This window comes from Haliaeetus leucocephalus, unplaced genomic scaffold (genome assembly GCF_000737465.1).
Source record: "Haliaeetus leucocephalus isolate CR32 unplaced genomic scaffold, Haliaeetus_leucocephalus-4.0 Scaffold587, whole genome shotgun sequence".
Classification (NCBI taxonomy): domain Eukaryota; kingdom Metazoa; phylum Chordata; class Aves; order Accipitriformes; family Accipitridae; genus Haliaeetus; species Haliaeetus leucocephalus.
The window spans coordinates 6,632,916-6,649,463 of NW_010973023.1; the positions used below are offsets into that span (position 1 = coordinate 6,632,916).

Sequence of the window (16,548 nt, forward strand, 5' to 3'; positions counted from 1 at the left end):
TATAGTACAAGCTGACAGTGATGAACCTTGGCTTCTAAGGCTCAGAATGCAATTTTACCATGGGAAAAGTACACTGAAAATCTACCACACACTTCTAAACATGCTAACATGTGGCATCTTTTACATTCTGAGTTGCAAATGAAGAATTAAAATTTGTTTAACAGAACTTTCCAATAAAAGTTGGCGGGGTTGACTAGAAGGTTGCATTTGAACCATTTTGTCTATCCCACCCTATCCCTCCCTCTTGTCATGTAACCTGACATGTTGTGCATGCCCAGAACAGCAGTGTTACATACACTGCAGATTCAGGATAAAAAAAAAAAAAATTCAGCGTGTAAACTGAGAACGAATCATATGACTGATTCTTTGGTTTCTGGTCCAGTATGGACAACATACTGCATTTTGTTACATACCTCACCAGAGTTCCTAGCAGACGTGGCTATGTACAAATACTCATGAGATACTACAAACCTATGCCAATTTTCTAAAGATTCCCCCCCCCCCCGTTGGTTATTTTACAAAAAAATTTATAATGCAGAGTTGGAAATAGATGAGAGAGAAGTAAGTTACAAAAGAAAACAGAAAAGCACTGAAAGAAAATAAGGAGAATGAGAAGAAAAGAGATGTTTAAAAGCAAGCCCCCAAACTCCATCTTACGAATTACAGTTAAAAATAGAAACCCAAGGGGGAGCACCTGAAGCTAAAAAGATTAAGAAGGTACCAGTGCTTAAACACAGACTGACAAAAATAAACAAACAAACAAAAAAACCCACATGGTTTTTATTACAATTCCCAGAAGATTGCCAGTTCCATAGATGGTCAGCCACCGTTTAATGTGCTTATTTATTAGATAATGCTTTGGAAGTTGTTAATACATTAACATTTTTCTACTACTAACTTTAATATTAAATTTTAAAAGTTGATTATAACTTAAGGATAGTTCACAACTATTTTACTCTTTCAAACTGTCATAGACATGCTGACATGAGTATTTTCTACCCTGACTAGAAATATTTTTTTCAAGGTCACATCAGATGCAAAAAGCACTTAAATAACATTTATGTCTAGATCTTAAATCAACATTTAGTCATAGCATCTGTTTAAATGTGTACTTACTTTAGATGAATAATACAACCTACCCAAGGTGTTACACACCCATACATACAGACACACACATTCTTACACACACACATTCTTAGCATCCAAGTATCCACATTCCGCAAATCAACGGACACTTCTTACATGATCTATATGCATGATCATAACCTCTCTCTTTGGTATCGTATGGAACTACCACAAATCTGCCTCCAGTGAACTTCAAGTCCAATCAAAAAGCTCCAAAAGAATGAAAAGACATTACTTGACAGCTATTTTCTGTCAAAAGCAAAGCATACAGAAAGTTCTTTGGTATGGATTAAAGACCTTGAAAAAAACATTTTGGTTTTGAGAACCCCCAGAAGTAGAATGGTAGAAAAGATTCTTACCTCCCCATTTTCAAACGTAATTTCTCGAACTAGTGGTACACATTTGTCTTGTGTCCATGCATAAATCAAATCAAAATTGGTTAGCGAGCCTAAATACACCATATCTGGAGCATTTTCCTGTTGAAAAGAAAAATAGACAAGTTGAGAAACAGTAAAAATGACATTGCTACTTACAAATAAGATCACCTACCTGACATAAAAGTAAAAATATCCATATAAATATTGAAAGCCAATCATATACCAATGTTCAACCATTGTGCATGCAACATTTCTATTAACTATGTTACAAAAGTACAACAGGAAAAGAAATATAAAATATGATCATTTATGCAGTCAACTCCACTTCTTAAGACAACTTAAAAAGAATTGAAAAGATACTTTGTTTCCAAATTAGGGATGCTTCAAATAAAGGCTATTTAGACTTCGGTCAGGTTGAGAAATAGTATCTCCATACCTAAAAAAACCTATTTAGATATAAACTAAATGCAGATATTAAGCTTCTTCATGCTAATAGTTACAAAGACTCACCAAAAATCCCTCCCAATGTCTTACAGGACTTGAAACTGGTATTTTACATGTGCTTTGCCAAAGAGATACGAATAAATGATTGTTTTCCTTTATTTGCTAGTAGTTTTAACTCAGAATTCAGTGCTGCCATCTTTTCATGTTAACCAAAATTGTAATTACATTAAATGAACCATGACTTCGCAAGCTGTAGCCATGATTAAGCACACCTTAATTCAGAAATGCCATATAAATTAGGTAACCTAATAAATTCTATTTTCACAGAAAATGGTTTGAAACTTCTTCCTCCCTGAGGTCTTTTTTTGTTTATTTCTCTTTTGTAAGCAACTCTTTTCATACATTAAATTTGGGAAAAGAGATTTTCAGATATTAATTATGTTTCTAAAAAGCGATTCTTGCAGATTTTCTTCTGTACTGAATTTTTCCTCAAGTAAAACTATGTTTATGAGAGTTTGTTAACATAGGGTTAATTTTACTTATTCCCGTTTTGATTTTTTTTTTAAATGAAGAGAACAGGTCTTAGCAAGTGGCAGTCAGAAAAATACTTAGTAATTGTCACTTGCTTTGAAAAACATGAAGTGCACCAGCTGTTGAACTTCACAGATTTTTAAGACTCCTACAGCACACAAAGTATCTATACACATGATGAGTTGACCGTGTTTCTAAGAAAAAAAAATAAATTATGGACATTGACATTTAAAATGACAGATTTAGGTTTTGTGCACTTAATTGGCAACAAACGAGACCAAGATCATTTTCACTTACTCAGAAACACTAGATCCTATGACCCTATTTCTCACACTATTTAGTGATGAAATAAAATTAAGATTTGAGATGCAGTGACATACTGAATGATTTGAATATAGTCTCCATTAGTTCATATTCGCATATAATGACAATAAGCAGAATAAAATACATAGTTACACTTACCCCTGGTGGCTTGTAGATTACATTGTCTCCGCTAAATCTCTCTGCTTTTGAAATAGCCCTACAACAAACCAACCAGTAAGCATGTCTTGGTACAGACAAATAAAATAACTGAGATACCAAAAATCAGATTTTAATTTGCTATCCTTTCTTTACTTCTTTTTTTCCTTCAAAATTTGAGCATTAAAATCCTTGATCTTTAAAGTAAACTGTAAAGTGACTCCACAGAAACTTGGCCTGGCTAGATGAGAGGGCATTAAGGGAGTCAGCAAGATGTATGCCTAAGATTGGAAGTGTGGGCTAAAGGCATCAAAGTGCAAGTGATGAATGCTGGTACAATTTTGGATAAGAGACGATCAGAGAAAAATGTTAATGAATTAATATAATCATGTAAATTTAAAAAAACAACAACAAAACAACAAAAAAAACCCTAGTCTTACAGAAGGAAAGGTGAGAAAGGTGGATTCTCATTTACATTTACTCTTCCTGTTCCACTGTTTACACTAGAAATTTATGTCTTATCTACCCTAATAAAGAAAGGCTTTGAGGTGCTCTACCGGCACAGGCAATGAGAAAATGGATAGCAAATAAGCCCACACTGTCCATTTTACCCTCAAAACAGATCTAGAGAGCACAAGACACAGCATGCAGTTTCTGACCACTGATGATCCAGTATGTGTGTACCTGGAGAACACATGCAGTTCCTCCTCGGTATTCAGGTTTCTATGTCACCTTACTAAGTTTCTCCCCTGCCTCTGGAATATTTTGTGGTTCCTCAATCCCAGCCACAACAGAGCACCCTGAAAGCTGCTAGCTTCTTCCCCCCAGATTATCACTTCTTATTCAAACAAATGGGGACAGGTATGCATCCAACATAGGAGATAGAAAAAAACAAGGAAAGAAAGCTCTCAACAAAAATAAACCCTTTCACCACCTTCAGACAGCAAAAGAGACCTCCTCTTTTCTCTCCCATGCCTTGCTGTTCCAACATAACTCATGCTGGCAAGACAGAACTGATTGGCTGCATATGCCACAAAAGAGTAAAATGAACTACCCATCTCTTTTCCTTTTACCATAGGCTAAAAAGAAAGCATGTCAGCCCTGGGAAACATTAGGCAAGTGTTCCAGCTTCTCCAATTATAGTATCTGTTCTGGGGACTCAATATAAGCATTGGTGAAGACTGATTGAGATGTAAGGGGGAGGAAAAAAAGAGAAGTAAAAATGTCTCAATTTATCTCACTGCAAGGTGAGGTAAATCTTCCAGGGGTCTGAACAATTTAGAGGGCCAAGGAAAAAAAAAGAAAGACATCGTAAGACTTAACTCAAAGTACCTACGTTTCATTTATTTAATTTGATCCAATTATCCTTTTCTTATCACATACAAAAGGCACCTTGCATAGTATGTCACACTTATCAGTATTAGCACCAGTTTAGATACGTGTATTTTAAAATGCATTTTTGTATTCCAGACATGATGACTGCTCCCAGAATGTGAAATTAGGCTTCTTTGTGACCAGCATCACTGAGGTAAACCACTTCTATGCCAGATAATCTTTCACTGAATAAGAAGAAAGTGGAGACATAGAAGCCACCCGCCCAATCACTGCTTGGTAAACTGATAATAATCTATAATGAAATATAAGCTCTAGGGTACGCCTGCAGTGGAACCCAGAAGGTCCTCTTCTGTCTCCTGCCACTTCAGTAGCTCCAGTTGTGACCAATTTGTTTCAGATAAGTCAAAGTGGGGACATGATATGAAAATCCCAAATGCCTGAAGATACACCTTTTTAAAACAACTACCAAAATGGAAACACTTCAGTTAGCATTTTGCCTCTTCTTGAAGCGGTAACCTAGAAGGTGAACCTCTTGGACCCTCCCCCCCCCCGCCGCCCCGTATTTGATTGCTAACATAAAATTAAAACAGTTCCTAGATTAGTCACTCTCCTCCATGAGTTACCTACAGTTCATCATAGCCTTTTAAGGTAAAAGTATTTTTTGGCTGTTTGTTTTGGTTTTCTGCATTTGGCTTCCTATGCTATGGCTCAACGGCACAATGCCATTCTCTTCCATGTCTACAAACATTTCAGATGTATCCCTCTCTCGTTCTACTTCTAAAATCTACCTCTAATATCTCTTCATCAGTATCCCTCCTATCTCCTTCTGCTTACAAGTCTTCTCTCATTAATCTTGCTCTGTGGTTACCCGAGATCTTACAGAACAGTAAGGATCAGTTGATTTAAGAATAGTTTTAAGCATCAAGATGATCTGCAACTATGTACCATTAATACAGTTTACAAATAAGCTATTACAACTACCTAAAGCCAGAATAATTTTGGCACAGCAGGGTACATTTCTGCCTTGACAGAAGTTAGCGAAGTAATTTTTTCATGTCAAATTGATTGTTTTGAGTTTATTTTAGCTTACTAGACATTTGAACATGACAGCTCATGTTACCATATACCTCCCAAACCATATAACTGTTGAACTCTGTCCATAGCAAAACCAGAAATCCCTCCCAGGGGCTTTTAGGATGCTCAGTCAGAAGAGTTCGAGTCATCAGTGCCAGCTCCCCATGAAACATTTTGCTATATATAATCTGAATAGAAAACACTGTTACATAGCTAGTATCTCCCTCGGAAGCCTTTTCACATATAATTTTTTAGGAAGCTTGAGAGCCACAGCCACTCAGAGATGAAAACATTTAGTTCCCAAGGTTGCTGTCTGGAAGGCTGCACTTTAAAACACTAACAGCTTCAGGCTAGGAAGGGACGGGAGCCTGGAGAAGAGAATAATGACAAGCCTGCTGTGCAATCTGTAGTTACATGGGAAGGTTACAAATTATCAAACTCTGATCCATTCCATTATGTTTGCTTATTGCTTATAACTAAAGAAAACAAAAAGAAAAAATAAAGAAGCCCCATAGTAATTAATTCAAGAATAGCATCCAACAACCAAATGCTAACACTGAGCAGTGGGAGACTATTTCTCATTATACGAAGTTTACAAATAGCAAACCAAAGACGAACAGACTCAACAGGAGAGAGAATCTTAAAAGTATTGTTTTCATTACTTAAAAGTAATGATTTTTTAAAAGGCATTCCTGAAAAGAATGAAAAGTCATACGAGGGGACAAAAAATAATTTAAAATTCTAATAACTCAGATTGGTTGCTCTGACAACAAGCATGGATGCACTCATCAGAAAACATTTGAGATAATGGCCACTCTTTGGTGATAAGACTGCAGACCTGCAGACCACAGATTTACAAGACTGCAAACCACTGCATTCACATTAATGCCCAATCACTTTAAACTGGGTGGTGCTGGCACATTAAACACTGCAGAAAGAATCTATAATTGCATTTTATTATGTTACTTAAAAAGGGAATCACTCCCAATTTGTTGTTGTTCTTCCAGTGAAGATCTTTTAAAATATTGCTGTAAATCTGTATAACAAGGAGAAATTTGAATTTCTGTAGGTTCTTCTTCTAGATTCACACTATGTAGCTCATCAATGCAATTGCCTTTCTAAACTGTTACCACATGCAGTGACATAGAACTCGCATGAAACAGACCCAGGCACAGAAATTGGACATTCTGGAACAAGGTCCTCCCCTGACATCAAGCAGAAATGAACGAGGAACTACTGAACTATTCTTTACAGGAAAAAAGGAAGTAAAAAAAAAACCAACAACCTACAAAAAGAAGGAAAAAAAACCTACAAAAAATGGTCACATTTTATTGAAAAAAATTTTAAGAGGTTGCAAAAAAAAAAAAAAAAAAAAAAAGAGTTACTCAGTCTGCAAAGCTGATAAAATTTTTGCTAAAGAGTTTTCAAATTCTTCCCTACTTGTTCCTCCTCCCTCCCTTTGGGATACAGCTGTCTAGCATTTCCCCTAAAACCTCCCCAGTTACATTTAAACTATATTGACAAAGAGTGAAAAAAAGAAAAAGGAGGCAAAAAATGAAAGCTGGATTTCACAGCAAATATTAAGGCTAGGAGGAATCTTATCCTATCCTTCTCTCTGTATTTATCTGTTAAGGTCTAGTCTCTTCAGTTATGCCACACTGAAAGTATTAAAGAAGTCCATTCAATTAAATTATATACAACTCATTAACATAATTTCAATAATGAAGTCATGCAATCAACAGATTTTAAAACTTACCCAAAGGCAGACAGGAATACACAATCATCATGCAAAATATTCGCTACTCTTTCAAAGGTTCTGTAATTGTCAGAGTCCTTTTGCTCAAAGTATCCAACAATATTTCTTCTGCTGCGCTGTAAAAAACAAAGGTTAAATTATAACTTACCTTAAATTATCAAAAACTATCATTACTCCCTAAGGATATTAGAGAGGTGCCATTCATTCAACAGTCAATAACTGTGCAGAATTTATTTCTTTTCTGCCTTTTCAATATTCAGAAGCATCCTTGTGAATACTTTTCCAGTGAGGAATATTAGAAATATCTTGTCAAATATAACATATGATTCTTTTCAAATGTTTAAAAGTAAAATAAGTAATTTGGTAGTGGAGTTACTGTAACAAAATGAATGCAGTTGAAAGTGATTATATTGGAATAATTTGTAATACTGGAAATGACCCAGTTTTCCACTCAGGTTAAAAAAAAGCACTCACAACATTTCTGAATGAAAAAAAAAGTAAATATGTACTTCAAATACATTATATTTCACCAGTTCAACATTAAAAAAAAATTTTTGAAGGAATAAAATTGAAAGACTTACATCAAGAGAACTAATTTCTTCCAAATCCTGGACGTCCCGAATAGGGTTACTCTTCTGCTGCCTGATATAATCTGCTATTGCTGTCACAGATCTCTGGCCCCTATATTCTCTCTTCATCATCATTCCATTCCGGAAGAGTTTCAGAGTTGGGTATTTGCTTATCCTGTATCTCTGAGCTATATCCGCTAAAAAGAAATTAAGAAAATAAACCCCAAACCCTACAAACACAGAAATACACTGAACGTGGTATCTTATACATGTATATGTGCACACGTAAGTGGAATCTCTCAACCAGTAGTGCCACATCTTTGAACAAGAGCAAACTGAAAAGAACCCAAAAACCAAATGCCACCACAAGAGAGAGAATGGATAACAGCTACAGTATTTCTCACATGTACTGATCTTCATAAAAAAATGAAATAAATAATGACCAAAATCTGGGGTAAGTAAAGACTTGCTTCGTCAGCTATATTAATTCTTTACACTTCCTATGAACAACTAGGAAAGCCAATTTAAGAGCATAACAAGAACATGAGAATCTAAAAAGCTTGCCAAATCTCAGTTAATTAATCCCCATGAGAAAATTTTAATAACATAAATAATCCCCTATTTTTCTTTAAACTCGCTATGACTTTTATCTCAATTACAGAGCTGGAAATATACTTGTCATGTCTTAAATTTTAGAGAACAAGAAGCCTGGGCAAAATACTTCTTGAAGCCTCTGAAGGGCAGAAGACTGCACAGTTCTGAGCTGTTCAGATTTTGAATGAACACAAAATCTCAGGTTTCCAAATTAAGGCAAACACCTCTCTGGTCAACCAGTGTCAGCATTCCCTTCAAGACAGTTCTTCATTCACATCTATACACACAGCCCAGCTTTCTTCTAGACTTGGATCACACAGAGCTTCATACAACAAAGTAATGTGTATTCGTGTTCATCTAGCGTAAGAGCACTAGCTATTTTCACCTTTATATAACAGGTCAGTTATTTAAGTTATTTATTCACAAGACTTACAAATGTAAAAGAAGAATAAAAAATGAAAAGAAGTTGTACAGCAAAATTAGAAGAGCAGCAAAGAAAGCCGAGCAGGAGCAATAAAGCCCAGTTTCCCATGAATGTGCATCCCGTGCCCCTTATCTCCAACCACTACTAAGGCAATAATCCGGTTCTTCACTACACCCCACCAGAGTACTTCAAGTGTCCCTTTGTCCCTCTTCCACTTTGGTTGCAATAGGTGTTGCAGCTAGTTCCCAGCTACGCGTTGACAGGGAAACTTATACATAACCAACCAGCAAGGGGTTCATGGCACACGGAGCAGGATCCATCAGCCTTGAGTTTTTAGAGCAACCTTTGCTACAGTGCGGAAATTGGTTCTGTGCATCTCCAATACCCAGCAACTGCTTTAATCAAAGTTTAAGTACTTAATAGCTTTGAATGCTCTATCCCTCTTTCAGGTGTGGTTGAAGTTGAGCAAAAAGTTTCAAGGAGTTTTTATGAGGAAGGACTGGAGAAACAAGGCAAGACACACTTTGGATTCTTAGGAAAATGAGACTAAAAACAAACAATAGAGACAAAGCATGTAATGTCAAGTAGATTTCCACAAGTACTTCCTTTTTGCTTTTGCTTTGTTTAATTATGCCCTCCTGTTCACTCCCCCCCCCCCGGAAATATATCTAGAAACAAAAAAATCTCACAGCCCCTGTGAAAACTGTGTCCTCTATTGCAGAGTGGGATGCAGTTTACCTAAACCTCAATCATGTTTGTACCTAAATCCAACTAAATCTCAAAATATGAGCAGTCTGCCCGCTTAATCCTTTGAGGTGACTCATTCCAGTCAACCACACCCACGCCGCTTCCCCTTCTCCCTTTCTCTCTCCAGGAAAGAAAGGGACGGCAAACTTCAACAGACTGGTTTATCCTTTGGAGACAGACAAGTTTCATCCAGTCAACAGGGAGAGGAAGGCATCCAAAGTGTGGGCTGAATGCGTGTCCCCTTACTTTTCAACGACTCCTTAGAAGTCAAAGGGTACACTTCAGGTGACCTGGATCAGCCCACAGCAGGAAGGCAACCAAATGAGGGTCCATCAGCGTATCTGGCACAGCACTGAACAATGCAAAAACTAATCCTTTCTGACAAGAATGTCCTTTCTTCTCAATTACATATTTACTACGAAGCAGATTCGCTTTCTATCTTACTCTTTTTTTAAAAAGAATGGAGACAGAAGTCCTGTGGAAACTATTATTTAGAGGCAATTGTCATTAGCAAACTGCTGATACTGAGCAACTAACATACACTTCTCGGTTGCAAACCAAAATTAAAACCCTGTGCAACTGGAAATAAGTCATTCCCCTATGGAACTGTGCCCGTAACTGTCCTCCAGCACATAAAGCTCTCCACCTCTTTTGAACTTCTAAGAGGTAACAAAAAATCTGAATTCCCTGCTGACTGGAGAACTCTCAGTGCAACCATCAGTAGTTTTAATTGCTGCTAAAACACTACTAATCTCTTGCAGCTTTAGTTACTGAAAACAATCTTTGTACCAGCTGCACAACTTAAACGAGTCTGAGAACTGAAAACAAAACATGCACAGTAAAGGAATAAGAACCAGGTCTAGTCCACAAAAATGTTCTTTAACATCCCTCAAACCAGTAAGCTTAAAAGCTTCACCAGCTAAGCCCAGTTCCTAACAAGCTTTGCATCGCTATAAAATATCACAGAATTCAGCCTATCAATTTTGACTAAGAAAGGACTTGATCTGTTTCCCAAATGTCCTAGAAGAGTTTCTTAATGTACTAATTACAGTCAAAATTAAGGGTAAGACATTTTATGTCCTCAATTCAGAGTACTTCTATTTCAAATTAATACAAATTTCTCAAGGGAAGTTGCCAATATATTCAACATGAACAAGTATTAGATCAATACTGTTTTCTTCCTTTAAATTCCATCACTTTTTAGTTAAAAGTACCTAAGAGCTGCCTGGAAGAAGGTGGCAAGTATAGCAGGGAAAGAATCACTTTCTATCTGCTCAGCAGAAGGCAAACAACGTCAGCAAACCAGGCTGCCCTGTTGATAGAAGGACCTTTGGTCTGATGGTATGCCAGTCTATCAAAACTTGACCAGGCTCTGATAAGAGACAAGGAACACTACATATCAAGGTTTCGCAGAAACACATTGAGATTAAAGACTGTTACTGTTACAGAACTCCACAGCAAGAGAATACCAAACCCACACTTTTTTGTGTTACAACACGGACTTTCCCTTCAAGTTATTTCCACAGTTATAAGAGTTGTAAGAGGATGCATGGGCTGCAGAATGGGCATTCAGGGGGTCTTGAAGGTTCTCCAAGATGGAGATGGAAGTCCTGAGGGATGTGGATCTTCATCAAGAGCTGAAGTTGTGTAAAAAAAATTATGGTAATAAAATGCCCACTGTTGAGACTGAATTCAAACATTATTTCCTAAGTCAGAACTTGCATGCTCTTTACAAATTACACTGAGATTCCATGAATACTGGTATTTGAACTAACACAGAGAGATGACAGTCCTACACAAGTAAGTATTTGAAAACCATCTTTTTACAAAATATAAAATGCAAGTACATGAAAAATTGTTTGAATTCATTCAAAAGTCAAATAGAGTAAACCTTAAATGCTTCATTAAGCCCTGGCATTTGATACAGGTAGAGTTAGCACAAGCAGAGCAACTACAAAATTATACTCCTTTTAAAATTGGAAATACACAATGCAAATACATGGAATATTGTTTGAACTCATTCATAGATTGCATTAGTTATAGTAAATCCTAAATTAAATTTTAAAATATTTCCAGACATTCTCACTGCTCATTTTCTGATGAAAAGAGGTATTTGAAACAGATAAGGGTAACCTACCTAAAGAAAAAAAAACAGTCTCCCAGCTACAACTTTACGTGTTCTTCAGGTACTAAGGTACCTAAAAGGTACAAACCTTGAGTTTGTGTTTTGCTCAATTAATTGTTAAATTGCAAGCGTAGTGTCTATGCTACCAGAATGGTTTCACACTAGTTGTGATAGGAAGCTACTGACATACTTGATCATCATCTTGCCATCTACAAATCAGAAATTTCAAGCAGAGCAGTGACTGTTGAATTCAGATTATTCTCTCCTCCCTGTTTTGCATGTGTATCTGTTGGCATACAACGATTTCTTAACTGCCCAGACTATTTTCTACTATTCATTCTACAAACTCCAAAAGGAATGTCTTCACAGTCACTCAGTTCTCTTCATAGATGCACTGTATTGGTACTCCTCCTGAACTACTGAAGAGAAAGGAAAGCTGCTGCCTACAATAGGGATGAGCAGCAGCTTTCATTGTTGTTTTGAAAGAAACTTTTACATGAAGCCTGACTTTTACACCCATGTTTTCTAAGACCATCTCCCACATTGTCTTTCCTCCAAGAAAACATGCTTCGTGAGCTATCATTTGTGATCCGTATCTTTATCATCTCTCTTGCACTGTCAGCCATTTCTCTGTTGTCTGAGCAGCATGTGTTCCTCTACTCAAAGGAATGCCAAAACCCATTTTTTGGGGGCGTCAGGCTTTTCACATAGCTGCGTATACACGTTACCCAAGCTACAGCTTCAAGCAACCACGCAGCCTGTGACTTGATTCCCAGAATGCCTCAGACTTCATTGTCCCAGGTTAACACCACACCACACTGTCCAAAGAGTTCAGTTAGTTTATCAGATCACATCGCCAAGAATCTCAGGTCCATTGTCACTAAATTAAAATTAAACGTATGATGAAGGATATGTTGAAAAACTGCACCAAGACATGCTATATTGATATAGGCTCCCACCCGCAATGTAGTTATGAAAAGAAAGGTCCTTCCCACCGAAGGACCAGCAGTATTTACAAGGGTCAGGGTATCACCCCACCATTAACTCAGTCTGCTGTCTTAGTCTTCCAGGGTCATAATTCATACCACCACCAAACAAATATCTAGATTTTAAGTCTACAGGACTGAGTCTCAAAAAAATGTGTCCACTAGGATTTGAACAATACTGATAATTATCCTAAATGCCCACCTCATAATATAAGGCACCACTTGAAGCAATTCCCATGCCGAACAGAGGACTACAACAGCCTGAAAAATGATCTAGAAGAAAATCAAAGTTCCAAAACTCAAACCTCATTAAAATACTTTCTGAAAATACTCATAGTGTTCCTTTTTCTAAGGAGGGTCTTCATGTTGTCTGAGGAAGAGCTAGCACGAGCCCAAGCTACTACATTTCCTAATTTTGTATTTAAATGATGGTTATAGGAATTACACAGCTACATAAACATATATATAGCCTGAATTTACTGGAACTAACACTAATATTTTTTTGTGTCAAATCATCTTACCTCTTCCTCACCATTATGCAATACCTTCCATCTCAAAGGTACCAAATTCCTTCAGCTGTATATTTGAAGCTGGGACTACCAAATGAGTATTCTGTTTGCTCACTTGAGATCAATTGCATCTTTTGAAGTCCCTCAGGCCACCTGCCAGGGCACACTACAGATAAGAAATGAAATCTGTCTTTGATAGGTACCTTTTTACTGATTATTCTGCAAGCTTTTTTCTCTCAAGTTCACTTAAAAAGGCCTTTTTGCTTCCTACTTGCCTACATACAGCACTACATTCACCTCATTGTTAACTATTTCATAATACAGCATTAATTCTCCCCAGTTAAACTACTCCTCTCATGACACTTGCACGCAATCATGAGACCTGGGAATATTCATAGGAAGCAGAATTAGAAAGGAACTTGGAAGACCATCTAAACTGGGCATCCTACCCCAGTGATTGTGACACCGGCAACTCGTATGATGGACCAAAACAAGTACAAGAAAAGCAATCAATGTTCTACATCAAACTTGGCTACTAAGAGGCTGGGTAACAGCAAATCTAGACCACCTTCTGCTGCAAAGGAGCATTCACAACAGCCATGCCTGCTCTTAGCAGGGCCTCATCAGTAGGCATCCCATAACCTTTTCTGACAGGCTAACAAAATGGCTCTCCTGAGGAGAGCCATCAACAGCCTCTCCGAATCACTTCCACTTTTTATTTTATCCAAAGATAACTCTTTCAGACCGATTTTTTTTTCCAGGCAAAGTGGCAGGAATGCAATGAAATCCTCATGCTTGTTTACAGTTTCATTTATAGTTCATTTATGAACCTCCAAATTTGTTATTATACTGACTTATTTTGCTTACCAAAGGCACAGTAGCAATACAATCTAAGTAACTCTCTGAAGACTAACATTAGCACACATTACAGGAATGGCCAGACCCAGAGAGATCAGCAGCCTGCAGTAGTGAATGAGAGTACCGCTCACGGGTGTTTTGAAAGAATGAAGAATAGTTCCCTGAACAGTCTGTCTAGCAAAACACCTCTCAACAACCCAGCAGTGAGAAGTTGTTTTCTGTTTGGAAGCACAAAGATTTACTGAAACCAGCTATTATTTTTTATTTTTTAACTTGGAAACCAAAGAAAATAATGGTGCAGTAGAATTAAACCCCCACTATATACTTGAATTTTTAAGAATTCTGTACCATGACTCCCAACACTGAATTCAGAGAAACTGTTCAAAATACAAACTCTCCTCCAGAAATGTGAGTTCTTCTGTATTGCAATATTCACTCACAGAGAACAGAAACAGGAAATTCATGGTACCAAGTGAGTTTCCAACATTGCTGCTTAACACAAAGGATAAAAAAAAGACAAAAAACCCACAAGCAAGCAATAAAACCCCAAACCACCAAAACAAAACCTTCCTAATAATGCATATGCAGAAAGATCTTCTATTATTTTATATGGAAGGTCACTTTTACTAGGTATTACACTTAAAATAGAGGTGCATATTTTTTAAGGTAAGTGAATTACTAAATCAAACACACCAAAACTACAGAAAATTTTAACAGCAAACAATGTAGTGGAACTTAGATATTTCTAATTTATAGAAGGATGAGGTCTTGGAAACTGAAAGAATACCTGCTTCATCTACCTCCTTCATCAGATTTACCTTTACTGTATGTTCCATATCGGCTTAAAAACAGCCTGATGACTTAATTATAGCTGAAATGTGGACGTTATCTTCCACTATATTATACACTGGTGTAAAATAGAACATATACAGAGGCTTAATATAGTGTTAATATTCAGTTTTTGTATTTAGTCACATTGGGGCCTATCACTTTCCAGAAAAACATCTTTATATTGGCTATAAGAGCAGACAGAATGATGGTTTTGTCATTAAGCATCAAACATTTGGCAGTGCATCAATAATTCTCTTTAATTTGCTTTACCCTCAGAAGCTGGTGTGAGCTGTTGGGCCCTGCAGTGTGCTTCAATAATAGTGCATTAAATGGAAAGTATCTATGCCTGGCTGACCGCTCTGAAAGCTGTTTTTGAGTGGCCTGAAATCAGCTATTTGGATTCCCTACAGAGTCTTGGCTTCAAAAAGAAACAGAGCATTTGTAATGCAAATAATCCACCATCTCTACAACATCATCCTAACAGTTAACTAGTAGTGCTATGAAATTTGCAGGCATAAACCTTCTAGTGTTTGTTTAGCGTTGCTAACATATGGAAACACATACAGAAATACAAAGGTGTAACAGGAGACGAAAAAGACAATAACAATTTTGACTCCAACATTTAGTATACTACAGCAGGCCCAAGCTGGATAATATAGTAGCATTCACCCTCTTACTGAAGAGCTGCTATTACATACATTGAAATCAAAGTTAAAATACTTGAAACTTTAGGACACACCCAATAACTGTGTGCCATGAAATGTACCATTGCTTACAACACAGCAAAAACACTAGAAACCAGGAATTACATATACAGCTTTGCTATTTTAATTCAAAAAGGCAATGCAAATTAGGGAAAAAGACTTGGTCTGTCATTATAGGATTTTATTTTTAATTCTCACATTTTACAGCTTCTGCAGCAGAAATCATGCTCATCTACTTCTTAAATGAAGGACACAAAGAGTAAATACAGAGAACTCATGGTATTCCAGTAATAAAAAGAAAGACCAAAACTCTTGGCTGCCTCATACTACGTAGCCCACTACACCTACTCCCAGGGGAAGGAAGACAACAATCTCTGCTGTAGCATCTCTTTCTCCACCCAGGCCTTAGCTCTCCATAACAAGGTTTGATGAGCTCAATTCAATGAATATATGAGGAGAAGATCAAGGAACAAGCTTCTGAAGTGTTTCAAATACTTGGGGCAGGAGGGGGGTTTTCTTAGGCGCATAACTGCTAAGACAAGAACATCTCATGGCTAAACACTTGACATCCAGCAGCCCAAAGACTCTCTGCGTTACTCAAGCAACTAAAGCTGCAGCAAACAAAATGAGGACTTCAGCTGTTAATGTAAACTTTAACAATAAAACTAAGCAACACAGGCTGATTTTACTACAGTCTTTTGTGAGAATCTTATAGAAAATTTCATTGTCAATATCTTGACTCAATGAAAAAATGAGCCAGCCAGACTATTAAACACTGAGATAAGACTTATTTATTAAGGACAACCATAAAAATTAAGTAAACTCAAAGTATGAATATCCTTAATTCGCCCCTCCCCCTCAACTGACTCAAGTTAATTTGAGAAACTATCACTGATAAAAGCAGTAGAATATATACAAAAATATATGCAAAAGTAATTTCAAGTATGTAGAGCGACTCATTTAATAAGCTGATACAAAACCAATCAGAATGCTTGCTACAACTGCATTTATTTTCTACAATTGCAAAGATCAGGGGCAGTTTATTTGTGTAGATCCTGCAGTAGATCCCAGAACAAAGACAGACAAAAAACTCAATAAGA

The 16,548-nt window shown here is 36.9% G+C and overlaps 1 protein-coding gene across 1 annotated transcript in view; it reads right to left on the bottom strand.

Moving 5' to 3' along the window:
* The window catches only part of ERP44 (endoplasmic reticulum protein 44), a 58,711-nt gene that overhangs the window by 13,287 nt on the left and 28,876 nt on the right, over positions 1-16,548 (bottom strand). The window contains exons 5-8 of the mRNA XM_010577959.1: positions 7,683-7,867; positions 7,102-7,217; positions 2,940-2,997; positions 1,485-1,601 (exon numbers count right to left, since the gene is read on the bottom strand). Of these exons, the coding sequence (XP_010576261.1) occupies positions 1,485-1,601; positions 2,940-2,997; positions 7,102-7,217; positions 7,683-7,867 (476 nt within the window). The remainder of the gene's footprint in view (positions 1-1,484; positions 1,602-2,939; positions 2,998-7,101; positions 7,218-7,682; positions 7,868-16,548) is intronic.